Here is a 27,214-nt window from a genome sequence, read left to right on the forward strand (position 1 = left end):
TCTGTTGTTTCCATCTTTGGGCCATTGTGAATAATGCTACTGTTAACATGGTAATACAAATATCTGTTTGAGTCCCTAATTTTATTCTTTGGGATATGTACCAATAAATGGAATGTCTAGGTCATCAGCAATTCTGCGTTCAATTGTTTAAGGAAATGCCACATTGTCTTGCCCAGAGGCTACACTGTTTATAGTTCCACCAAGGCACTGGCAATGTGCCAGGGTCCCAGTTAGCCACATCCTCTCCAACCCTTGCTGGCCGCTGCTGCTGCTGCTATTGCTTCCTTACACTGCCGTCATAATGGGTGTGGGTGGTATCTCCTCGTGGTCATAATTTCTATTTCCCTAATGATCTGTGATGTTGAGCACTGTTTCGTGTGTTTATTGGTCGTTTGTACATCTGCCCTGCAGGAATCTCTCTTCAAGTCCTTTGACTGTTTTTAAATCTGGTTATTTATTGTTGTTGCCCTTGTTGAGTTGTAGGGGTTCTTCAATATACTCCAGACATCAATCCTTTATGGGATGTCTGATTTGCAAACATTGTCTTTTCACTCTGTTAGACTGTTTTGTGTGGCTATCACACAATACTGGAGCCTGGGTAATTCATTAAGAACAGAGACTTATTACAGTTATTACAGTACTGGAGACTGGGAGGCCCAAAGTTCAAGGGTTCACATCAAGAAAACATCTTCTTGCTGTATCATCCCATGGTGGAAGGTGGAAGACAGAAGGACAAAAGAGCATGTGGGATGTGGAGGTAGCCAAACTCATTTTATCCGGAACCCACTGACTGCCTTAACCCACTTAAGCATTATGCTGGGGCTTAAGTTTCCAACACATGAACTTTGAGGATACATTCAAACCACGGCCCCTTTGACACACAAGTTTCTAACTATGATGTAGTCCAATTCATGTTTTAGACAAATTTTTATTAATTTTTTTTCTAAAATTGTTTAAAATAAGTTTATCTTTAAAAACATGTTTTTGTTTCTATCAAAGAAACCACTGCCACACCCAATGGGTTTTTTGTAATAGTTTATTAGCTTTAGTCTAACATTTAAGTCTTTAATATATTATTTTTTTGTTTTGGTTGTCAATGGACCTTTATTTTTATTTATTTATATGTGATGTTGAGAATCGAACCCAGTGCCTCACACATGCTAGGCAAGTGCGCTACCACTGAACCACAACCTTAGCCCACATAATCTATTTTTTAAATATTTACTTTTTAGTTATAGGTGAACACAATATCTTTATTTTTATTCTATGTGGTGCTGAAGATCAAACCCAGTGCCTCACGAATGCTAGGCAAGCATCTCTGAGCCCCAGCCCCAGCCCAAATCTTTAATCTATTTTAAGTTAATTTTTGTATATGGAGCATACACCATTACAATTGTCCCAGCACCATTTGTTGATAATATTTCCTTTCTTTATTGAATGGTCTTGGCACCCTTCTCAGAAGTGATCAACCACATATGTAAGGCTTTCTTTCTGGTGTTCTTTAACTATTCCATTGTTCTATATTTTTGTGTTTATGTCAGTACCTTATTGTTTCAATTACTATAGCTTTGTAGTAAGTTTTGGAGGTTCCACTATTTGAAGTGTGGAACCTCTAAATTGTTTTCTTTTTGAGGACTGTTTTGTTTCTTCAGGGTCCCTTAAGATTCCAGAAGAATTTTAGAATTTAGGATGGATTTTTCTATTTCTGGAAAAAAAAAATATTGCACTTACTCTGTTGTTTACAGACATCTTAACAATAGTATCTTCTAATCTATGAACATGGGATGCCTCTCTATTTGTTTGTGTCTTGTTCAATTACTTCACCAATATTTTATAGTTCTCAATATATAAGGCTTTCTTCTCATTTGTTAAGTTTGTCCCTCGGTATTTTATTCTTTTTGAGCTACTATAAATATAATTGTTTTCAGTTTCCTTTCAATAGTTCATCATTATTACATAGAAATTCAAATTATTTCTGTATGTTGATTTTTATCCTGCGCATTTCATGAATTCATTTATTAGTTCTAGAAGGGTCTTTTTTTGAATTATTGGGCTCTTCTATATATAAGAACATATATCATCTGACAACAGAGAAAACTTACTTTATTCTTTCTAATTTATTATATTTGATTTTTATCCACAGTATCTAACACTGATATGCCATAAATGTATTGTTTATTAGTTTATTGTCTGTCTCTTCCCCCACAAAAATGTAAGTTCCACAAGGACAGGTATTTTTGCCTGCATTTTTCAGTGTCCTTTGAACATTGCCTGACTCATGTAAGAGCTCAATAAATATTTGTAAAATTAATGAATCTCTTCACCTGGCACATAGAAAGGACATAGAGGATGATAAGCAAATGATATTATTGACATAATATTTCACTGCAAGAGTGATAATTAAGCCTTAAAAATAAAATATTTAATTGTGCAGAATAATTGCAGTGTCAAAGAATAAATAACACCACGATTCCAGCTGCACTGGAGTCCTTGGGAAGGTCCTAAATCACTCCTCACTCCTTGGTGTGCCCTTTTAAGTAATCTCTTTGGCCATCACAGATGACAACACAGTTTGGTTGCCAATCTACACAGAGGGACTTCTATAAACAGGCCACTCCATCCTGTCATCTCCACTCAAATCCTTCAAGTATCCCATGGGGACAGGGCTGGCCTGGCCAGAGTCATGGCCAAGTGGCCGATGTCCAAGTTTTTAGAGCTGGAGCTGGGACAGAGACTCCTGCCAAAGGCAGCAAATAGGACCAAGATCTAGGGAAGCCTGTCACAGCCCACTAGGAAAAGTCTGGGTTCCAGGACAAACAGAAGCCAGAGGGCCAAGGAGAAAGCCAAGGCCAGTGCGACAGAGCCAAGAGCTGAGTAAGCAGGTCAAGACCAGAACGGGGCTCGGGTTGGGAGGAGGTGTGCATGGCCAGGTCTGCAGGGTCAGCGGGGGCTAGCGCTGGTATCTGTGAGCAATAGGGTGGGGACTGGTGGGACAGGCTGCCATGAATGACCAGTGACAGACAGTGTCCTCAGACTCGTGGCATGTTTCCTGATCAGCTAAGTTTCTGCAATACAACGAAAGCTCAAATTTAAATGGTTCCTGGGAAAAGTTATTTCTTTTCTCAGAGATTAATCAGGAAAGCTTTTGGTGGTAAGCTGACCTTAGAATATTATTCCACCTTTGATCTGATCACCTACCTGATGCCTCTTTAAATATCTAAGTATTAAAAAAAATTCTGAGATTATCTAAAATTCTGTTCAAATATAGATAATTACAATAAGTATAATACACACACACACACACACACACACCAATCTTCTGCTAATTCCCCTCCAAGTTGTTGAGACTGAACTTCCTGAGGAAAATGCAGATGATTTAGATCAACAGTGCTCACATTTTATGGTCCTTGGATCCCTTTACACTTAAAAACTACTGAAAATTCCAATGGGACTTTTTTTTTGCAGATTATATTTAGCAATTTACCAAATTAGTAATTAAAACTGAGAATTTTTAACTTATTTATTAATTTTTAAACTAACAATAAATCAATCATATGTTAATATAAATGGCATAATTTTTATAAAAAATAACCATAATTTCAAAAAAGACTCAATGAAAGGATGGTAGCATTTTACATTTTTTGCTAATTTTTTAAAGATCCAACCCAAAAGAAGATAGCTAGACTCTCGTATCTGCTTTTGCACTCAGTTTCTTGTGATATGTTGCTTTGTTTGAAGTTTATGATAAAAATACAGTGTCACATACGTATACCGTATTTGGACATCTACTTTCCTTTCTTTCTTTCTTTCTTTTTTTTTTCTTTGGCACTGGGAATTTAACCCAGGAAAACTTTACCACTGAGCTATATCCACAGTCCTTTTTATTTTTTATTTTGTTCAAGTTGGCTTCAAACTTACTATCCTCCTCCCTCAGCCTCCAGAGTCTCTTGGATTACAGACATGCACCATGCCCAGCTAGACATCTACTTTTCAAGAAAGGACACCCAGGGCCCTCAGACTATACTTTGAGAATCACTGGTTTAGGTAACGATATCATGCCCCCAGCCATGTGGCTCATGGGTGTGTGGAAGATCAGCACTCAGAAAAGGAGAGGAGATGGTTGTGGGGGTGGGGACTTCATTGCTCACATATCTCTTCCTAACTCTTTCTACACTTTGCCAAGAACAAGCTGACCTCAACTGGGTCCCTTGACTGGAAAGAAATGTTGACATGTCCTCCAAAAGCTCCTGTGTGAGACTATGCAGGAATGTTCAGAGGTGAAATGATTAGATCATGAGACTGGTGATCTAATCGATGGATTAATGGATTATTGGGTGGTGACTATAGGCAGACAGGTTGTGACTGGAGGAAGTAGGTCAATGGGGGCATGACCTTGGGGATTATATTATCCCTGGACCTTTGCACTAAAAGCTCTTTCTATGTCCTGCCTGTCTCAAACTGAGTGACTTTCCTCTACCACAACCTTCTGCCAACCTTCCCACCTCAACCCAAAGGTATGGAGTCAGCCTACCATGGACTGAATCTCTAAAACCATGAGCCAAAAGGATCTTTTCCTCCTCTCAATTTTTCATGTCAGGTATGTTAGTCTTAGCAGCACAAAGCTGACAAACAGAAACAAAGCACAGCAGTACTCAACCCCCAATACATACTGGATCATCTGGCAGATGAAAATGCTGATTTGATTGGCCTGAGCAAAAGCCTATATACAACAAGATATGCAAAAGCTCCCCACGGGGCTCCAACACACAGCCAGGGGTGAACTCCACCAGACAGAAGCTGGCTCAGAAAGCAGACTACCTGGGCTTGAACCTGGGCTCTATTAGTTACATATACAACCCACTAGTTATATAACCAAGCTTGGGCCAGCCGTTCAGCTCTGGTTACCTACCTGTAAAACAGGAATACTATGAGGGATGTGGTGTAGTCACAGAAATCATCCCTTTAAAGCTCTTAGCACTGCGACTGGCACAATGTAGGTGCTCAGTAAGCTTCAGGATGATGGTTACAGTGATGACTGAGGTAGATCTCAGCCTCTTTCAGCTTCCAGGGACAGGTATTCCTGGGAATACTGCCCACACAAGGCTCTCCAGGCAGGAGTCCCAGCTCCTGCCCCAGCACTGTCACACAAAGCGGACAACCAACCTAGTCTATCTCCTTATCTGGACACCGGGAATCACAACTCTGCCCCCTTCCCGCCCCCAAGACCCAATCCTGGAATCCTGAGGGGAACGAGAGAGCTCTTGGCTGATGTGCACAAAGGTGAGGTCACTACAAACAGGTGCAGGAGGAGCCGGATGGAGTGCACCGGCTGTTCACGCTGCGTGCGTGTCGTGCATACGTGTCTGAGTGCGCACGTGTTTTTCTCTTTATGTTTATTGGAACATCCCAAATCCATTACAGATGGTCAGAGGGGAGAACACAGAGTGGAAATATTTTAATGGCTTATTCTTGGCCTGTGAACTGTCCATAGAGACCTGGAACAAATGAAGCTCCCTCCTCATCTGTGCCTGAGAACGTCATCCTCCTACATCACACGGCGCCTCCGCCTCGGAGCGCATCGGCTCACCCACAAAAATTAATTTGAAACGGGGGCCAGGGAGAGAGGGGAGGGCCTGGCTCTCTCTCTGGACAGCTATGACTCCATGGTTTTATTAAGAGGCGGGATGAATCATGGAACACTTCTAGAATTACTGGACGTGGACAGCTCCTCCAGCTGTTAATGGGGTGGAATTTGAGAGCCTTCGAACACAGATGTGCTGCTGAGTCCTGTGACATCCTCAGGAGCCTGCCATGCTGACGGCCGGTGGAGTTCCTTCGGGTTCACTGGCTCTTGAGAATTCGCATGGAGAAAGGTGCCAAATCTGCGAGGTAACTAACAGAAGGGGACCGGAGGGCCACCTAGAGCCCATCCTGCGCCTGCTCAAGGAACTGTGCCCAATCGCTGAGGACAGAAATGATCCAGGCCGCTTAGACCACTAGGGGAGCCATGAAAACAGGAGGATAATTGGCTTCAGGGCTCAACACCACGCTTCAGGGGCAGGATTACAAAAGCTAATCTTCCATATTCGGCAGGTCAGGCTTGCAGCAATTAGCAAGCCTCATTAAGGGGTCCCGGCTCTGAGCGCTGACATGAACTTGAGCCACGGACATGTAGGGCTGGTTAAAGAAGCAGGAGCCTGGCCTTGTGCCAAGAGCTCACCCACCAGCCCGGCTCCCAACGCCTGGGCAGGCTGGACTCAGAGAACATGCTGGAAGCAGAGAGGGCCGGATTTTTCCTTCTAGTCTCGGTTTCATTCACAGCTACATGTGTACATTCCTGCAAGAGGTGATTAGGTGGCTTGAAAATCTTTGCCAATCTGCTTGGTGTGAAAGGATATTTTAGGCTCTGCAAGCTTGCCTTACTCTTGTCATGTGGGGGGCTCTTCTGCCAGGTGGACGTCCTTGTAGGCTCCTCTGGGGTGATGCCATAGTCCCCTGCCAGCCTCAAGGTGGCTAGGACATTTCAAGAGCAGGCTCATCAGGGGGTCTATTCTCAGGTGGATCCCAGACACCCCCCTCCCCCGCCCAACTCTGATCTACACTCCACAAAGAAGGGTCTCCTGGGATCACCAGAATGGGGAGGAGCCACCCTTGATCCTCTGACTCTCCCTCCACCTGGCATGAAGGGGCCTGGGTCACTGATGGATGGCGGTGGCTCCGGGACATCATCTATGCCACAGTCCACCCTCATTCTGGCCCCTCCCAATGAGACGCTGCCCCAGGAGCTTCAGTACTTTCTCCTTATGAAAAGGGGTATGTGGAGGAAGCCGCAAAACGGAATAAAATGGAAATGGACTTAAAACCTCACTAAAATAGATGGCTCCTACAGCCTCATAAAGGAAACCTTCAATCAGCATCTTCTTTCCTTCTTTCTTTATCCTGAGGCTAAAATTAGCTAAAATAATATCACTGAATTTAGAATGCAATTTTTAGACAAACTTTGGACACTTCCAATTAAAAGCCTCTAAAATGATTATTTCTATTTATCAGCTATTTAGACTTTATGCCTAAAATGACATGGATTTTGTGAACAAATATTTCATTACTTCTGCTGATTCTCCTGTTCCCCAGCCTGTGAGCTTAAAGAAGTGGACATGGGGACCTAGGGAAGGGGTAAGTGAGGTTCATAGGGAGCAGGGAAGAGAAGGGGTCTGAAGAAGTTGCCCCCTACCCAGTGGCCTGGTCTGTCAGCATGCCCCAGAACAAGGTAAATGAGCTTGCATACATCGCAAAAGCAAACCAAATGAAATCTCTCTCTTTCACACACACACACACACACACACACACACACACAAGCGTGCACGCCACACCACCACATAAAATTAACAAGGACACTCACCTGTTCCTGAAATGCACGTTTTATCAGTGGATGACCCAGGATAAACTTCACTCTCTGAACTGTCAGAGCTCTCATCTCATCCAAACTCAAACCATACCTATGCAGAACAGAAACCACGTGGTTAGGACATGGCATTGCTGAGCAGAGCCTGCAGTATCCCCTGTTGGACGCTGTGTACACTGTGTGTGTGATGCAGACTGTAGAGTCAGCAAACGGCATCAACTGGAAAAGGAAAAGGGAGCATTTCCTGACACGACCATCTCAAAATAAGTCTGCAGCTCCTCCCCTCTGCAGGCCTTTAAAGATTTCAGACACATGATAAGTCTGTGATGGCCCAAGAGCAGCGTTTGTGGAGATGGGGATGTGGGTGACCTCCTGTGGTTGCCATAAGGAAAGTTGCTCAGGGCAGACTTAGAAAGACCCTCCTGGACCGCCACACCATGGAACTAACTCCATAGTACCCCTGAGGCTCCTCTTGTCTCCTGCTGCTCCCAGATGACCACGGGGCGATGCTCTCAGTCATCCACCTCTGCCCAGCAGGCAAGCCCTGCTCAGGACGCCCGCTGGTCCAGGGAGACCTCGTCATAACGGTGGTAAAGGCTTGGGCTGTGTTGTACTGAGGCTGTCCCAGCTCCACCTGGTCCCTGTCACTCCCTTCACAGCCACCACTCTGCTGTCTGCAACCTGGAGCCTCTCCCCACCCATCCAGTCCCTCCCCTTCACCCCTGACAAGTGTTTTCCCCCATAAGTCTCTCGCACACCTGGATGTCTACTTTTCAATGAACCTAAATTCACCAGGGAGGAGATGTCCCGTCTCTGCCATCTAAAATGTTTCCATCCAAAGCAGACTCCAAGCCTGGAAGAACCTCACTCCAGTGTGAGTACTGGCTCTGTCACTAATTGTGTGATACTCATACTGAGAATAATTAGACATTTGAATATTCTGACCAAGATTCTCAGACAACCATCTTTTTTTTTTATTGATTGTTCAAAACATTACAGAGCTCATGATATATCATCTTTCATACATTTGACTCAATTGGGTTTTGAACTCCCATTTTTACCTCAAATACAGATTGCAGAATCACCTCTGTTACATACTCACATTTTTACATAATGGCATATTAGTGACTGTTGTTTTCTGCTACCTTTCCTATCCCCTACTATCCCCCCTCCCCTCCCCTCTCCTCCCATCTTCCCTCTCTACCTCCTCTGCTGTTGTTCAATTCTCTCCCTTTTTTTCCCTCCCCCTTGCCCCTCATAACCTCTTATAATTTTGTGTATCATTGAAGGTCTCCTACCATTTCCATATGCTCCCTTTCTCTTCTCCCATTCGTCTTTGTTTACTGTTAGTCTTTTCCTCATGCTCTTCCTTCCTGTTCTGTTCTTAGTGGCTCTCTTTATATCAAAGAAGACATTTGGCATTTGTTTTTTTAGGGCTTGGCTAGCTTCACTTAGCATAATCTGCTCTAATGCCATCCATTTCCCTGCAAATTCCATGATTTTGTCATTTCTTAGTGCTGCATAATACTCCATTGTGTATAGATGCCACATTTTTTTTATCCATCATCTACTGAAGGGCATCTAGGTTGGTTCCACAGTCTAGCTATTGTGAATTGTGCCGCTATAATCATTGATGTGGCCGTATCCCTATAGTGCGCTCTTTTAAGGTCCTCAGGGAATAGTCCGAGAAGGGCGATAGCTAGGTCAAATGGTGGATCCATTCCCAGCTTTCCCAGGAATCTCCATACTGCTTTCCAAATTGGCCTCACCATTTTGCAGTCCCACCAGCAGTGTGCAAGTGTACCCTTTTCCCCACATCCTCGACAACACTTATTGTTGTTTGACTTCATAATGGCTGCCAATCTTACTGGAGTGAGATGGTATCTTAGGGTGGTTTTGATTTGCATTTCTCTGATTGCTAGAGATGGTGAGCATTTTTTCATGTATTTGTTGATTGATTGTATGTCCTCCTCTGAGAAGTGTCTGTTCAGGTCCTTGGCCCATTTGTTGATTGGGTTATTTGTTATCTTATTGTTTAATTTTTTGAGTTCTTTGTACATTCTGGATATTAGGGCTCTATCTGAGGTGTGGGGGGTAAAAATTTGTTCCCAGGATGTAGGCTCTCTATTTATCTCTTTTATTGTTTCTCTTGCTGAGAAAAAACTTTTTAGTTTAAGTAAGTCCCATTTGTTTATTCTTGTTATTAACTCTTAGGCTATGGGCATCCTATTAAGGAATTTGGAGCCCGACCCCACAATATGTAGATCATAGCCAACTTTTTCTTCTATCAGACACAGTGTCTCTGATTTGATATCTAGCTCCTTGATCCATTTTGAGTTAACTTTTGTGGATGGTGAGAGAAAGGGATTCAATTTCATTTTGTTGCATATGGATTTCCAGTTTTCCCAGCACCATTTGTTGAAGATGCTATCCTTCCTCCATTGCATGTTTTTAGCCCCTTTATCAAATATAAGATAGTTGTAACTTTGTGGATTAGTCTCTGTCAGACAACCATCTTAACAATGATTCAGTAAGCAATCACAAATCCCCTTGAAATAAATAGGAAAAAAAAATCACACCCTCCCCCAAAATATATATATATATATATATATATATGGCTGTCCCTCTGCTAGTAGTCCACATTCTCCCATAAATGTGTGTTCCCTGTTTTACCCCAGAAGCTTCACTCCCTTAAGTGTGCCCCTGCTCTCCTAAAAACAACAACAACAACAACAAAACTATATCTCTGGAAAAAAACACAGGTTATTTAAAAAGCACAAAATGGAAATTGTAACCCAAATTAAAAATTTCACTGATGAACTTAATAGTAGGGTGTAGGTAACAGAGAATAAACTATTAAACTTGTTAATAGGTTGTTCTGGTGTGAATATTTGTGTTCTCTCCAAATTCATTTGTTGAATCCTAATCACTAAGGTGATGATATTAGAAGGTAGGACTTTGGGGGAATGATTAGATCATAGGGTACAGCCTCCCTGAATGGCCCACATGCACTTTGGAAGGAAGCCCCAGAGAGCTGTCATGTAAGCACTTACTGAGAAGGGACTGTGAGGGACAGACCTCAGTAGGTATGAGGTCTGCCAGAACCTTGATCTTGGATTTCTAGCCTCCAGAACTATGAGAAAGAAATTTCTGTCTTTTACAAGCTTACCATTCTAAAACATTTTGTTACAGCAGTCTGAAGAGACTAAGATGCGGATCAGTAGAATTTATCTTATTTGAGCAACAAAGAGAATATGGACTAAAAAATAAGACAAATATTTCTCAAAAACAACAGAGCCAATATCTATCTGTATTTTCAAGATTTCAAAAAGAGAAAAAAAAAGTGAGTCTGGGGCTGTAGCTTAGTGCAGAGCTCTTGCCTAGCATGTGTGAGGCACTGGTTTCGATCCTTAGCACCAAATAAAAATAAACAAATAAAATATGTAACTACAACTACAGAGAGAGAGAGAGAGAGAGAGAGAGAGAGAGAGAGAGAGAGAGAGAGAGAGAGAGAGAGAAGTGAGGGTAGGACTGGAAAAGTATTATAAAATATAATGCAAAAACACTTCCAAGTAGGGCTGGGGTTGTGGCTCAGTGGTAGAGCACTTGCCTAGCATGTGTGAGGTACTAGGTTCTATTCTCAGCATTGCATATAAATAAATAAGTAAAATAAAGGCTCATCAACAACTAAAAATATATTTTTAAAAAATACTTCCAAGTGCAGAAGAAAATATTATGAATCTACAGATTCTGGAAACTGGATAAATAAATAATTGCATACATTTGCAAGAAACCCATGCCAAGACATACCACAACCAAATTGTGAAAACTAACACAAAAAAAATAGATCTTGAAGGCAGCTGAAGAGAAATGATACATTACCTGCAGAAAATACCAACTGAAATGACAGTGGACTTCTCATTGGAAAACATGGAAGACTAAAGGAAGTGGCATGACCCTTTTCTAGTACTGGAGCAAAAAATCTGCCAAGAGCACTGGTTTATCCAGCAAGAATATCTTTCAGGAATGACAAAGCATAATAAAGACATTCTCAGACCAATGAAAATCATTTCACTAGCAATTTTTCTAGCAAAACTTACCCTTAAAAATTATGAAAGATAGTTCTCTAAACAAAAAGGAAATGTAACAGTGCCACAGTCTGGCTGGGCACAAAAATAACCCGGAGGTCACGAGCCACTTGTAGGTGCAAACAGGAACTCCTTTATTGCCCGAACCCCATGGGAACTCTCTAGAACTCCCCCAAAACTCTGTGAGAACCAACGGGAACTCTGCGAGAACTCAAAAGTAGCAGGCACCCGAGGTAGCAGGAGCCGCCTTATTGCCAGACAGCAGAGGTTTATATACACAACTGAATACACAGCTTGTTTCAATTTAGCATCATCCAGTTACAGCAATCAGTCATTATCTTAATAATTATACACAGCTTAACTTAATTATCATCATCCCAATGGCTTGCTGGTGTCACCTCCCAACCACTCCTTCTGGCAAAATGCCAGGCACCATCTTGACTTGGTTGTGGCTCTCAACAGAAGAAGGCTGGGACCTTCAGAAAGGAAAAAATACAAGAATTGGTAAAAATAAAGGCAAATATAGTAGATAAGAATTCTCATGGGGCTGGGGCTGTGGCTCAGCGGTAGAGCCTTCACCTTGCAAGTGAGAGGCCCTGGGTTCCATCCTCAGCACCACATAAATAAATAAAATAGAGATATTGTGTTCAATTACAACTAAAATAAATATTTAAAGAAAAAAGAATTCTCATGATGTTTTTAAAAATAGACTTTTTAGTCACAGCAAAGGTGAGCAGAAAAGACAGAGATATTTCCCACATATTCCCTACGCTCACATATACATACCCTCACCCATTACCACTCTCCTGCACCAGAGTGGTACATTTGTTACAAGGAGGAATACACATCGACACATCATTGTCAACCAAAATTCAGGATTTATATTAGAGTTTATTCTTATGCATTCTAGAGGTTTGGAAACATTTCTATTGACCTGCATCCCCATTATGATGTCATGAGAATTATTTTGAAAGGGTTGGAACCCCCCTAAAAAACAGAAGCCTTGAGGTTAAAGGAGTGAAACCTCTCAGGAGAAAATGAGAGAGCCTTGGTGTTATAGGGTTAACCAGAAAATCAAGAGTTAATAATAAATAAAAAAAATGAACCGGTCTTCAAAGCCATGTAATTAAGATAACACACCTGGAGGTGATAGGTTGGAATGCCTGCTCAGCCTGCAAAGACCACGTGGTCAGCAGAGATCCCAAGAGGCCAGAGCCATGGAAAACAAAGTCGTTAAACTTTAAATCCACTGATACAGGACAATAGTGTATATGCCTTCTGAAAAAGACACTAGGGACTCTCCTAGAGGATAAGAGGCAGGTTCTAGGTGGTATGAACAAACACACACAAACCGGAGTCACTGTTCTAGCCTGCAGTCACCTTTACAGTATTGGCACAGTACTAATCACACCCTCAGGTGGAGACTTAAGATGGTAACAAGACACCTGCAGCGTAAAGAGGAAGAGCGCAGATGCACTAAGAGCCCACCTGTACATGTGATGACATCAGGAGGCAACATCCTGCCCACCTTTGTCCTCTGTTTGAGGAAGCCTGGGATTTCCATCCGCCATGGGCTGCCGACCTTATGCTCAAGCATAAGAATAAAGAATCTTGTTCCCATCTGCTGCTCTTCTATCAGATTCTTCTAATGGAAACTATGAGAACCACAAAACCAGAAATTGTTTCACCCTAAAAATTGCCTGTGCTCAGCCTGTTCTACCCTCCCTTTCCCTCGTCCCCAGTGCTTTCCCTTGATCCTGCCCTTGGACACTGTAGTTCTTATACAATAGGCACAGTCTATGTCCCCAGCCCTTGAATCTGCACTTGGACTTGTAACTTTTTTGGGTGACAAAAATATGGGTAGACTTGAAAGAAGCAAAAGCTTGAAAAAGTGCTTGTATATTTCTGTTTCTCTCTAGCTCCTGCTCAATACTCAGGAAAATATGTTTAAGATGATCTAAGAACATGCCCAGGCTAGCCTGGGGGGACAGGGGTGGGGTCATAAGTACAAAACACATGAGAAGAGCTGACTTGTCCCAGTCAAGGTGATCTAGACCAGCCTGCCTATCATTAGGCAGCCCTAACCATGAGAAAGAGTCCAGCAAGGTCAACGAAGCTGCCCATGCAACCTGCAGTTGACTGCCACGCGTGAGTGAGCCCAGTAAAAACCAGCAGATCCTCCCAGTCACCCACACATGCGTAACTGATGTAAGAAAAAAACAAACAGCAGTTGTTTTGAGCCTCTAAATTTTGCATCTTGGCTTACTGATCTAATATGCTTGTATACCCAGAATCCCCCTAAACAACCAACTAAACCCCACTACAGACAAGAAGGGCTGGCAGGATACACAATCAACCAGAGAAACCAACAGCATTCATTTAGATATCTAAGCAAGCAGTTAGAAAAATACAGGAAAGAAAAGACCCCACTTCCCAAAGTAATAAAACAAAAGAATACATACCTAGGAATAAAAATAAAACTTACAGAACTTACATAAAGAAAACTTTCAAATCATGCTGAAGGACACAAGAGAAAACTAAAACAAATAGGAATGCGCACCACTTTTTTTAAACAATAACATAAAAAAAATTCTCCCTAAGTCACTCTATACATTGAAGATGATCCAAATTAAGATGCCAATAAGGAATTTTAAATTATATTTAAAAAAGAAACAAAAATAATCAAGAAAACTCCAAAACCAAGGAGTTATGATTTCTATCAGATAATAAGACATGTGGTAAGTTCTCAGAAATTCATATGGTGAAGAAATAGGTAGATAGACCAATGGAATATGATTAAAAGGTTGAGAAACAGAAGTAAAAATATATGAAACTTAATATGTGCAAGACAAATCTGGTAAATCAAATCATGGACAAACAGAACATTATTGAGATGTTTCATTTGAGTAGCCAACTGGAAAAAGAAAGAAAGTCAGATTCCTATTTCACATCAAATGTCAGAATAAATTCCAAATAGATTAATGACTTACCTGGGAGAAAACAAAACCACTAAGTGTTAAAATACAACATGAAAAATTATTTTATAACTTAATCCAAAAGTCCTTTCTAAATGTGGCACAATATTTGTAAGCCACAAAGAAAAGATGGTTAAGTTTGACTAATAACAGAAATTTTATGAATGACAAACATACCAGAAGAACAGTTAAGACAAATGACAAACTGAGAAAAAAAAAAAAAAAGATACTGATGTCATCGTAAAGGGGCCCATTTTTCTAATCAAAGACTTCCTATGATTCATTAAAAACAGCACTAAGTGAACAAATGATTTGAACAGAGGATCCACAAAATAGAAAACACAACCTGTATGTGTGTGTGTGTGTATACACACACACACACACACACACACACACACACACACACACATATATAAATCCCTGCTCTTTTATGCAATAAGAGAAGCACAATTTACAACTGTACCAAGCTGTTAATTTTCACGTGTCACATCAACAAAATGCAGACAGTCTGCTAACATACCGTGTCACCAGGATGTGAGGAGGGACTGCCCTCTTGTGCCAACCTGGGGAGGGAGGGGCGGGGTGAGAGTATAGAGCGGCACCGGTCCTGTGTGTATGGCAACTAGACAATACTGTCATCCAAGTTACAGAAGAACCTGCCTTTGACTCAGCAATTCCTCCTCCAGGAACTTACCCTCCAAAGTGGCCTCACACATGTGAGGAGCTTGTGTAAGCTGTAGAATTACAACTGAACCGAGCTATAGAATAACAGAAGCTGGAGCCTTTTCACATATGCAATCTGCACTCCTTGTTACCTGTGCATTCTGTAAGCAACAAGAGGAATGAGAATCAAGAGAAATGCCAGCCTGTGAGGACTAGAGAGAAGAGCCTCTAGGACCTGTGTCATAGGCAAGATTCTGAAATATAAATCCTTAGTTACATCCTCTGCATTTCCCAGTCAGTAGCTCTAATGTGGCATGGTGTTATTCACCTGTTTTAAAACACCAAATTCACATCTATTCTCACATTGTTAAGCTTCCTGCTCATAATAAAACCAAACTTTTCATACGGGTCAAATTCTAGTAATAATTCTGTTAAGCTATGAAGAAAAGTAAGACATAAGGTCTGACCATTAATGTGCAGATTTACACACACTGGCCAAGGGATCCAAAAATCATATTGAAAAGTATTAAAAACTACATTTGTATTATTTTAAAATTCAAACAAAATATTTTAAAACTGTAAGATAAACAGATCTCAAGAAAACTACATTGTTACTAAACATTTCTCCACCACTCACAGCCAAGTTCTGTACATTAAATGAGTTTCTCATCAGAGATATGTGAGGCACTTTAATTACAGACCTATCCTTCCCACCCCCACTCCCAAATGCTGTCCTAAAGATGAGCATAATGTTATTTGGATATAAATAGTTATTTGCAATAGCACAACACGTGAATGTTTAAAAGTCCATTAATATAGTAGTGAATTCATAAAATGTAAAAAATCCCTGCAATGATAAATATAAAAATCCCTGCAATGGTAAGTAAAAAGAAAAAAATCTCTTTACATACCAATATGAGAAAATTGCCAAGACGAGTGTTTATAAATGAAAACAAAGGTAAAAACAATTAAATATATTATTTTTTTACTGGTATACTATATGTCCAAAAAAGTAGATAAATATATTTACTTACTTACTTATGAATAATGGTATTTGCCTTTTGTGTACATGGAATGGAGGTGAGGAAATCGGGCAGATGGGGAAAAGTACTCTGCCTTTTTACACTTCTAACTTTGAACCCTGTTAAAATAATACCTATTCAATAAAATGATGCTTGAAATGTACTTAAAATTGTACGGTTCAAATCAACCACTAGAGGGGGATTGTTCTTCATTTGAACAGACACCGGGACCAAGAAAAGTCTCTCAGAAACTCTTCCTGAAAACTTGAACATTTCTAAATTTCTAAATATCTAAAGTTCTAATATTTTTCAAGGAAAAAAGATATCAAAAAATCTCTGCAGTGGAAAAAATCAGAGTTTCAGCAAAACTCCCAAGAGCTCTGAATGACTAAGCAACAAGTATAGTTGATTATATAATTTCTGTCTTTAAATATGAACCTCCACACCCAGCAACCTTGGGTGATTATTTTAGATACTATTTGTATAATAATGACATACAAATAATACTTAATAATTTGGGTATTTCACATCTATAATCTCTCTTTCCTTGAGAGAGAAGATTGTAGAAGACGGAAATATGGTAAATACCATCCCCACGCCTCAGTTTACAGAGGACCCACAGAATCATGTGACAACTTGTGAAGTCCCAGGATTAATGATATTAGTTCCAGGATCAGGTGTCCAGGCTTCCATGCCAGAGGACATCTTTGGCACAACTATGGGGACATGGTGAAGCACAGGAGGGCCCAGGGCTACCCACAGCAGATCCACCACCACTGACTTAGCCACTGCTGTTCTGTTCAGGATTCTTCTTGACAAAAACAATCTCATTACTAAGAACAAGTTTGAGGGTCTCTGCACTAAAGCAAGACACCGGCAAGCACTGAAACCAAAGTACCAGTTTTGCCTTTCCTCAGAGAGGTGTGAGCAATGGGCATCTAGCATAAGAGACACCAGGTGACCTGACTCCCTGAACCAGGGCCATGCCACACGGCACCATGTTAAAAAGGAGTCCAATCATACATGCCACTTAAAGTGGCCAAGAGAAAAATGCCACGCCAAGCATTAATGAGGATGCAAGCAACAGGATCTCTCATTTGCTGATGGTGGGAACGTAATATGCTACAGTCACTCAGAAAAATTTGACAGTTTCCTATGAAGTTCACCTTACACTTTTCATACAAGCCAATGCCCTCACTCAAGAGAAATGAAACATTTTGTTTCCAACAGAAAATGAAAGAAAAGAAACCTAAACACAAATATTTACAGCAGCTTTATTTGCAGTCATCCCAGAACTGAAAACAATCCAGATATCCTGTAAGCCAGAATGAACCCACACACTGTGGTACCTCAGACAATGCAGCACAAAGAAATAAACTAGTGACTCATGGATGACCCTCAAGAGCATCATGCTGAGTGTAAAAAATCCTACCACAAAAGAATTACATACGATATGATTGCAACTTTATAACATTCTCACAATGACAAAATTATAGTAATGGAGAACATATCAGTGGCTGTCAGGGGGTGACTGTGGAGGGGTCTAACTCTGCAGGAGAAGCACAAGGAAGATTCTCCATGGTGCCATTGACCCTGATCATGGTGATTATGCAAAACTACACAGGGGATAAAATTCCACAGAACTACACACATACCCAGGGTGGGGTAGTGGGGCGTGCTCCAAAAGATTTGAAGAGATGCTTCACAAAAAAGAGCATACAAATGGCCGCCAAGCACACAAGAAAGTACTGAACACAACCAGGCATCATGGAAATGCAAGTTAAAGCCACCATGAGGTACCAGCACACACCCACCCTGAATGGAAAAACTTATTTTTAAAAAGTGACAACATCAAATTTTGGCACGGATGTGGAACACTGAGAACTCTCTTACCTTGTCAAGAAAATGTAAAATGGCGCAACCACTTTGAAAAGAAATCCAACAGATTTCATAACACTACTCTGTGATCCAACAATTACAATCCTAGGTATTTACCTAAGAGAGGGTTATAAAAAATCTTATAGAAGGATGCTTATATCCACTTTATCTTAAAAAGTTCCAGGGGCTGGGGTTGTGGCTCAGCAGTAGAGTGCTGGCCTCACACGTGCAAGGCCCTAGGTTCAATCCTCAGCACCACATAAAAATAAATAAAATGTATTTTTTTAAAAAACATACTTTAAAAAAAAAAAAAGTTCCAAACTGGAAACCGCTTAGGTGTCCACCAGCAGGAGAACAAGATCGCGATCATCAATAAACTGCAGTCTATTCACCAAACAGATTTAGCAACAATGTGCTCAGACACACGGGTACCCTATATTAAACTAGAAAACATTATTCAGAGCTTTCTTGGGTCACTTACTAGAAGAAGCCAGTTGCCATGATGTGAGGACACTCAAGCAGGCTCGTGAAGAAGGCCCATGGGGAGGAACCGAGGACTCCAGCCAACAGCCATGTTACCAGAGGATCTTCCAGTCCTAAATGCAACCTGTGCCAGAGCTACCCAGATGCTGGAATTCCTGACCCACACACTGTGTTAGGCAGTATGTGTTGCTTCTTGGGCTCCTAAATCCTGAAGTAATCTGTTATATGGCAATAGATAAATAATGCACGCTTCACTGTCATGCACACATACAAAATTGATGAGCAGGAGCTACTATCTTATTTTTAAAACTTCTTTAATAAAATATGATCCATCAAGAATGAAGGCATGAGTTATAAAGCTCCAGCCCAGGGAATTACCACAAAGCAGACCCACTGTGACCCCCAACCATGCCAATGAAGGGCCTTTCCAGCACCAACCAGCCCAGCTCTTAGATCTCGCAGCCTCTATGGTCTTCCCCAGTACTGACCACTGTCCTTGGTTTGCAACTCCATAAATTATTTTTTACTTCTTTCGAATATTAAAAATAGGATTACCCACTATGTGTTATTTTGTGGATGGCTTCTTTCACAACATATGACCCATGAGAGTCATCTCTATCATCTGTACTGCATTCATTTTCAATGCTGTTTAGGGTCAAATTGAATTAATATGTCACAAAAAACACATCAAGTGAACTAACTGTGTGTGATTCCAGTTACTGCAAAACTCAAAACAGACAAAACTAACCTATGGTGGTGGAACAAAAACACAACCAGGGTGGGTGCCCCAGGGGGCTAGAGGCGGGGATGCACTGGGAAGGGCATGAGGGAACTTTCTAGGTGATGGTAGTGGGCCTATTTTCATATGTATTTAGATTCCATACATCTGCACTTGTCAAAAATCTGAAAATGAGATTTTTTTCATTTCATTATATGAAATTTCACAACAAATAAAAAGACATGAATGCATATTGAAGTCTCATAAAAGATATACATGCTGAATTGTCTAGGAAGAAGTGTACATGTGTGACAGGTCTAGTAGAGTAGCATGTTGGTGGCAGAACCTCAGTCGGATATGTGGATGTTGAATGTCAGTCTTGCAATTTAACGGTATGTTTAAAATGTTTTAATATAAAGCACTGGGGAAAAGTAGATGACCAGAAGGGGAATTACGGCAGGGCCATTATTTTGTTATGTAAGGGACGCCTCTGCATCCAGATCTTGGTTTCTAAATGCAATTTCCAACTAAAAGGAACCAGGGGTTCCTTGGAGAAATGACCGATTCTTTGGCAGGGACAGGACAACGCAATCTAGGTCTGGAGTACCTGACATTTCCAGAAAGTGAGGAATGTTCAACTAATGACCAAACGTGGCACATCAAGGGACACAGAGCCAGTTGAGGGAGGGTGACGTCTCCCACCCATCCTCTTGTCATACTTAGTGACCTGCTTCCTGCTATGGTTTGCATGTATCCCCAGAATTCATGTGCTGTAAACTTAATCCCCAAAGTTATATGTTGATGGCATTTGGAAGTAATTAGGATTAGATGAGGTAAAAAGAGAGGGACCCTCATGATTGCATTAGGGACTTTATAAATATAATATACTTCCAAGCTAGCAAGTATATTAGTCAGGTTTTTTTTCACTATAATGAAACACCTGAGGCTACCTATTTATGAAGAAAAAAAAGTTTATTTGGCTCACAGTTTTGGGGGCTCAAATTCCAGCCAGCATAGCATAGACTCTGACACCTACCCACCTCCTGCTTTCCCCTCCATGGGTCATCTCATGGCAGACTGCAGGGGTGGCAGCAAGCAATCACATCTGGAACGAGATGTACTGGCTGGGTGGGGCCAGACTCAGGCCTTACAACAAACCTCTCTGGAGAACTAACAAGAGGTTGCATGAGGACCTTCTTAATCCCATTGTGAGGGCAGCAAGTGACCTAAGAACTTCCCACTAAGCCGCACACCTTCTGTGTTCTACAGCAGCTCCCAATATCACCAACCTGGGGACCTGGCCTCTAACACATGGACCCAGGAGTCACTCGGGCCATATCCAAACCACAGCAGCACAGCTACTCTGTGTCTCCCGTCAGTGTTCTGAGACTCCATAGAGTCCCCACCAAGAGATGCAGCCCCTCCATCCTGGACCTCCCAACCTCCAAACATGAGAAATGGATTTATTTTTTGTATAAATATCCCAGTCCACAGCACTAATAGCAACATAAAATAGACTAAGAGCCTCCTGAAGGGGGTTGTAATTTTACAATGGAGAAACCTGACAAGCACCACCATAGCCCAGTGGCCCAGGTTAACTTCACAGCTGACCAGCCAGGTGATAGACCATGGGGGACCAGAGGACACTTCCCCTCTTGGTCTTCTTCCCAAACTCATAATTCCAGTCTTAGACATGAGGAAAACACAAGCAACCCAAATGAGGGACAGCCAAGAAAATACTTGACCTTCAGAAGAATCAAGTCGTGAAGAGCATGAGAAGAGTGACGAGCTGTCACAAACCAGAGGACCAAAGGGGAGGTGACAACAGCACAGCTGATGTTCTGAGTGGGATCCTGGACAGGAAGAGGGAAACCCATAAAGTCTGGAGGTTGATTAGTAGTATCGGATCAGTTCTGCACTCTTACTTCTGACGAATGGTCTGGGGCTTATGTAAGATGTTAAGGAAAGGAGAGAGGTACATGGAAACTCCCAGAACTATCTTTGCAACTTTCCCATAAATTAAAAACTAAAAAAAGTCCATTTTAGAAGACACAACAGCAACAACAAAAAGAACTTTGTGCATTAAAATAAAATAAAAAAAAAACTAGAAACCCTTAAAAACCGTGTTCATTTGGTTTCTAAAAATCTAAGCAAAAAAAATCAATTTTGGACTAGTGGAAAACAAACCTTCAGGCACCAACTTTAAATGCTCTTGTGACAAGGAACACCCTTGGTGCCTAGCCCTTGGCCACCTGTGATTCCAGACATCAAGTCGCTCTAAAGTTCTGAAGTGAAACATTAGCAAAAACTCCCAGATTAACCTGATTCCTGGCACAACCTTGCTCTAAGAATCTGCCCCTTTTGCCTGGTACCTTTTGCAATTTTGCTTCAGGTGATTCCTCCAAATCAGCCCATGATAACTCCCACATCAATCTCTTCTTATTGACAACAGCAAGATGTTCCAGGGCTGGGAGTGTAGCTCAGTGGTGGAGCACATGCTGTGCAGAGGCCCTGGGTCCAAACCAGCACCAAACAGTGGGAAAAGTCTCCATCACAAAGTGAGGTGCAAATTAAAGGTGGCTATGAAGAACGATTCCCCAAAAGCAGAGAGCAAAGAAGTCATCTGCCTTCTAGTAACACCACAGCCACCACCAGAACTCAACCTCCTGTCCCAGAGCCTCCTACCCGGCCCCAGCCCACCCGGTGAGCCACAGGCACAGGCCCAGAGAACTGAGAACAGAAACAGAAACTGCTGAATCACCTTGTGGTGACTGTCAAAGACAACAAGGGTGGCTGAGAAAACGCGAAGGAGGGTTTCTAAGGCCTGTGGTTTAATTTCAGTTGTGAAAAGACTCAACCAGGGAGCTGTATACTTGTTAACTGCCAAAGTCTACAAGAGCAGCAGGAGAAGAGACCAGAGAGAGAGCAAGAAAGGAAAGAAAAGAGGACTACCGGGGAAGGATCCTGACAGGAGGCACTTCCAGCCCACAGCCCTGTGCCCAGAGCTCCTGGCCCTCGGGAGCACATGGAAAAAGGGAGGTCCCCTCCCAGCCTTCCTTGCTGGACCCGTCCTGTTCTCTTGTGCCATCCTTGAGCTCTCACTAAGCCCCTGCACCATGCTGAGCACTAGGAACTCAAGTTGGGCTATTTCTGTCCTCAGAGGGCTCGGACGTTGCATGGGAGTCAGAGGAGTGAGAGGTGGGTGCCCATTCAGTGTGACATAGAGAAAATTTTACACACTCTCAGTAAGTCATCAGTGACCAGGGCTGTGGCTGCCTCTGGGGGAGGGCAAGGTTGATTTCTGTGGTTTCTAAGCCTTTGGTCTAGCAACTACTTTTACCTGGTTCTGTCAGGATGAGCTGCAGGGGTAGACAGAGAGCAGAGTGAGAATCAAAGCACTCAGCCCAATGACATTCTAAGAAGTGAAGTTCTGGCCTGCTGCGGTGGCCCTGCCTGCAACACCTATGATCTCAGCTACTCAAGGCTGAGGCAGGGGGCTCACAAGGTCCAGGCAGCCAGTACAACTTCATGAGATGCTGCCCCAAACAAAATTTTAAAAGGGCTGGAAATGTAGCTCCGTGGTTCAAGACTCACCTAGCCCACAGGAGGCACTGGGTTCAATCCTCCATAATGAAAAAAAGAAAACACAAAAATGAGGTGTCATGGGCAGAAAGAGGAAGTCCCCTGGATGGAGGAATGGGGTGTGGGGAAATGATAGAAAAGATTGGAAGGGAGCAGGCAGGAAGCACAGGGAAAAATATGACCAAATCAGCAGAAACTACATACGACACAATCTTCTACAACAAAAATACAAACTGTCAACAGTGCAAAAAATATTTCTTCAGTGGGAAGAGATCTGTTACTGCCCATGCTGCTGGGGACACTTGCTCCCGTGACATGATGATATGGCTTTACTGCCAGCCGCAGGGGCAGCTCCTGATCAGTCCAGGGCATCACACAGGTCCTCACCTCCAGGGCAATGTTGGATTCAGAAAGGAGGCTGATCCTTGAAACAGGAGAGGGGTTTTTGTTTGGTTTTGCTTTGTTTTGTATTTTAATTTTTGCTTGGTTTTGTTTTAGGATGCCTTTAGGAAGCATTGAGGCTGGAATGGCAGTAAGGGGTTAGTTGTGAAAACAAGAGGAAGCCAGATGTGGGGTGCACACCTGCAATCCCAGCAACTCAAGAGGCTGCAGCAGGAGGTTCACAAGTTCAAGGCCAGTGTCCACAACTTAGTGAGACATTGCCTCAAAATAAAATAGAGAGGTCTGGGATGGAGATCAGTGGTGAAACACCCCTGGGTGCAATCCCCTGTACCAAAAAATAAACAAAAACAGCCAGAAGTGGATGTGTGGCACACCAGTTAATGTGTTGAAGGGACACCTGGTCCTAGGGTCCATGGCTAGAGCCAGGCCTCAGCTCCTATCTGAGGCTCTGCTCTGCTCATGGGGAGGCTAAGTCTGCTGGTGAGTGCGCTCCCTGTTGCCGGTTGTACTGTAAATGTGACAGTTACTCAAAGGACGTCTTGATGGAATAGGACTATACACAATTCTGCTGCTGTCCACGGCGCAAACTCATTGCTGTGGTTCAGACATATCCCCCAAAGTTTCTGTGTTGGAAACTTAATCCCCAAAAACATATGTCATAATTTTCCATAAAGGCATTTGGAGGGAAGAACTTTGGGATTAGAGAAGGTCAGGTGGGGGCCGGGTGGCATTCGTAGCTTTGTGAGGAGAGGAGAGAGACCGTAGCTTCACACTTGTCCCACCTCCCAGTGTTATAACACAGTGAAAAAGCCCCCGCTAGATGCTGGCTCCATGCCCTTGAAACTCCCAGGATCCAGACTGTGAGCCAAATAAAATTCTGTTCTTCATAAATTACCTCATCTCATGGATTCTGTTATGGCAACAGAAAATAGACAAAGAAACTCATCATCTTCAACAACCAATCCACTCACATGAGGTAGGCAACGTGCTCAGGAGCCAGGGCCCCCTGCTGGAACTTCAGAGTCACTTGTCCACTTACTTCTCCATTTACAGTTATGTGGGAGGTAGGAAGATGGACACAGCAATCACCTCAAGAGCCAGCTACAACCTGGACGTCATGGCCTGGGATCTCTGAAGGGCCACAAAGAGGTTAAGCCAAGTATTCCCTCATGGCTCCCAGGAGGGAGTGGGATAGCAAGCTGAGACCTGGGGTCTCTCCAGTGACGCCTGCCACACCAAGTCCACAGACAGTGTCAGGATGCAGATTTGCACCTGTTCCCTAAAGGCACTGTTAGGAAGGGATGCTGATCTCTCTCCGCTGCCTGGCAAAGCAGTCGCCATTTGCTTGCAGCCATCGTCGTGTTCGGGACCCTTCTCCACGACTGGAATGAAAGCACTGCAAAACCCCAGGTGCGCAGAGAGGAAAGAGGGGACACGCTGTCAGTCTGATGCTATAATGAAAAGAATGCAAAGAAGAGGCCCTGAAGAGAGCTTAACAGAGCAAAGCTCCACGTAGCAGTCAACAAAAGACACACTGAGGGGAGGTGCAGGAGAGTCCCACCTGTCTAGCAGGGAGAGAAGGGGACAGACAGTTGCCCTCCTCTGGCTGAACAGCAGGTACCCAGGAGAAGCTCTGAGTTTTATGATCTCAACATGGTTAGACTAGTGTCAACTGAAAATGGTCTCACCTCCCTCCCAATTGCAGCCATCCTTGAGGAATGGGTGTCAGTGGCTTCTAGTCTCTTTACCAAGACCCTGGTCCCTTAAACAGGTAAAATTTTCTTTTTAAAACCAGTCAGAGAGTCTCCACCAAAAGGAGCAAATATATTGCCATTGTCAACCTAAATACAAACAGAGAGAGCCTGTCTAAGGTGTACTGAGTTTATTTGGGAGTAGCAGAGGATTGTGGGTTAAGACAAGAGGGAGCTTTTAAAGGCAAAAAGAAACAGTGCATTGTTGCTACATAATTTATTTTGAAACAAAGACACTTGCCACAGGAGCTTATCACAGGGGTTGAGGACAGTCCCTCCTAGCGGCATGTGTCAGGCAAGCATTCTTGAGCATCTGGCTACCTGTTCCTCAAGCTGTTCTTGCAACTTGTGCAGCAAGCTGCTGTTTGGAAAGTCCTTGGCAAAAGTTTTTATAACAGGCATATGTGGGCAAAAGCCCTTCGGGGGTCTTTGCAATAGTTATCCTCAAAGGTGTGTGTGCCGAGGGCCCTCCCTTCTCAGCTGCCTGCTTCCTTTACTCATTTTGTGTTTGACACAAGGACTCCACTGTGACTCTCACAACTTTCAGGCTCTCTTCAGATCAAAGTCACAGCAAGGGAAGGTGGCAGAACTGGCCCAACTTTCTAGTGAAGGCAGAATTGCAAATGTCCCAGATTCTCCTGTGACATAATTTTAATGACTACAATGATCTGGAGACGAGGGGGAAAGCATTGGTCTGTCTGGCATCCTTGGTCCCTGCTCTGAGTTATGGCACTCCAGTTTTCTTTAGCAGGCACCCCTTCCTCTCCCGATACCACGAGGTTCGGATTGGTGACCCCCACTCCTTCCAGGGTGCACAGTCCTTGCAGTTGTCTGCAGTGACCACGTCAATGAAAGGCATCAGCCAGCTGGCTGGACACCCAGAGGGTCGCTCCCTTCCTGCCTGGCTGTGGAGCTGTTGGGCAGGTGCCTGCATCCCAGAGCCGGGGATTCCTGACAGTGCCACCAAAGCAGATGGCCTCCAGCCTCCAGACCTGAAGCCAAAGTGAGCTGTATTTCTGACTCTGCCCCAAGAGCCATGACTTATGCCACTGTAGGGGGCAAGCAAAGGAAAACCACCTTATAGTCACCTTCACTGTCAAGGGTACTTGCTTCCTCACATAACTGGGGAGGCCAAACTTGGGGTAGGCTTCGGGGAAGGCTTGAGTCTGTGGCTCAAGGGTGTCCTCAAAACTTAGTGTGTTATGTTCGAATTCAGGACCCCCAAAAGACCACCAGAGACCAAGATCGATGTAAGCAGCAAAGAGGTGTTTATTGAGAGCTAGCTCGGTCCTCCACCCGCACACAGCAACTGGTGACGCTGAGAGGCCCCAAGCCCAGGGTTTGCAGCAGTTTTATGCACTCTTTGGGGAAGGCAGGGACTTCACATACATCATAGCATCTCTTAGCAAATCATTACACAACACAGGAAAATCATAAAACAACTCTAAAACATGATTAGCACATTCACTGGAGGGAACAAGTTGAGTAGGGGTGCTTGGTTACTATAAGAGGGAGGTTTATTTGAACTGATTGGTTTAAGCCATGAGGGGTGTACGTGCTGAACTACATGGTTTCCCAACATGTTATCAACCACCATAAACTATTGGGAGGGTCATCTGGCATCCAAGGTATTTCCCTGTCTCATGCTGATGGGTGGCTGCTAGGGGGTTACTATGGGTCTCCACCTAGCCTGACTGGGTCAGGGACACCTGGCACAGCAGATCTCTCCTATTATTTGTAGATAAACCACTTAGCAGGGTGGGAATGTGCCTAGGAGTGCTCTGTGGGTCTTTCCAAGTCAAAGGTGATGTCCCTTCCTTGGACAGGCTTTGCTCTGAGGTAGAGGCTGGTTTTCCAAGTGTCCCTGGGTCACTTCCTCCTAAAGCTGGTTCCCCTCATGGTGACAGAATGGCGGCACCAAAGCTAATTTCACATTCAAACTCCACCCTGCCCCAAATGATAGATCTCTCCAATAAGCAAGGAAGCCCCTTTCCCAGGAGCAGTCATAAAACCTCTCCTCATAATTCATTGGTCAAAATCAGGTCAAATGACTATTCTTAAACCATCTCCTGTGGCCAGTGGGTAGCCATGCTCACTGTGGCTTCTGGGCTGGGGGACAGTGGGCAGAGCTCCCTATGACAAGGCAGGTGAGATGACTGGCTGCCTTTCAAATCGTACAACCTGTGAGAGAATGGCGAGTGGCCAAATGAAAACCTAGAATGTTGGGAGGGGGCGGACGTGAAGACGGAT

The 27,214-nt window shown here is 43.1% G+C and overlaps 1 protein-coding gene across 2 annotated transcripts in view; it reads right to left on the reverse strand.

Annotated features, from left to right (window-relative positions):
* LOC144369054 (acyl-coenzyme A oxidase-like protein) overlaps positions 1–27,214 on the reverse strand; it is a 250,112-nt gene that overhangs the window by 207,414 nt on the left and 15,484 nt on the right. Inside the window, exons 1-2 of one of the 2 annotated variants that reach the window (XM_078028127.1) lie at positions 18,510–18,708; positions 7,400–7,496 (exon numbers count right to left, since the gene is read on the reverse strand). In XM_078028127.1, the coding sequence (XP_077884253.1) occupies positions 7,400–7,474 (75 nt within the window). In that variant the 5' untranslated portion in view covers positions 7,475–7,496; positions 18,510–18,708. Of the gene's footprint in view, positions 1–7,399; positions 7,497–18,509; positions 18,709–27,214 lie in introns of those variants that run through there. The other variant, XM_078028126.1, reaches the window with a different exon arrangement.

This window comes from Ictidomys tridecemlineatus, chromosome 12 (genome assembly GCF_052094955.1).
Source record: "Ictidomys tridecemlineatus isolate mIctTri1 chromosome 12, mIctTri1.hap1, whole genome shotgun sequence".
NCBI classification, from domain to species: domain Eukaryota; kingdom Metazoa; phylum Chordata; class Mammalia; order Rodentia; family Sciuridae; genus Ictidomys; species Ictidomys tridecemlineatus.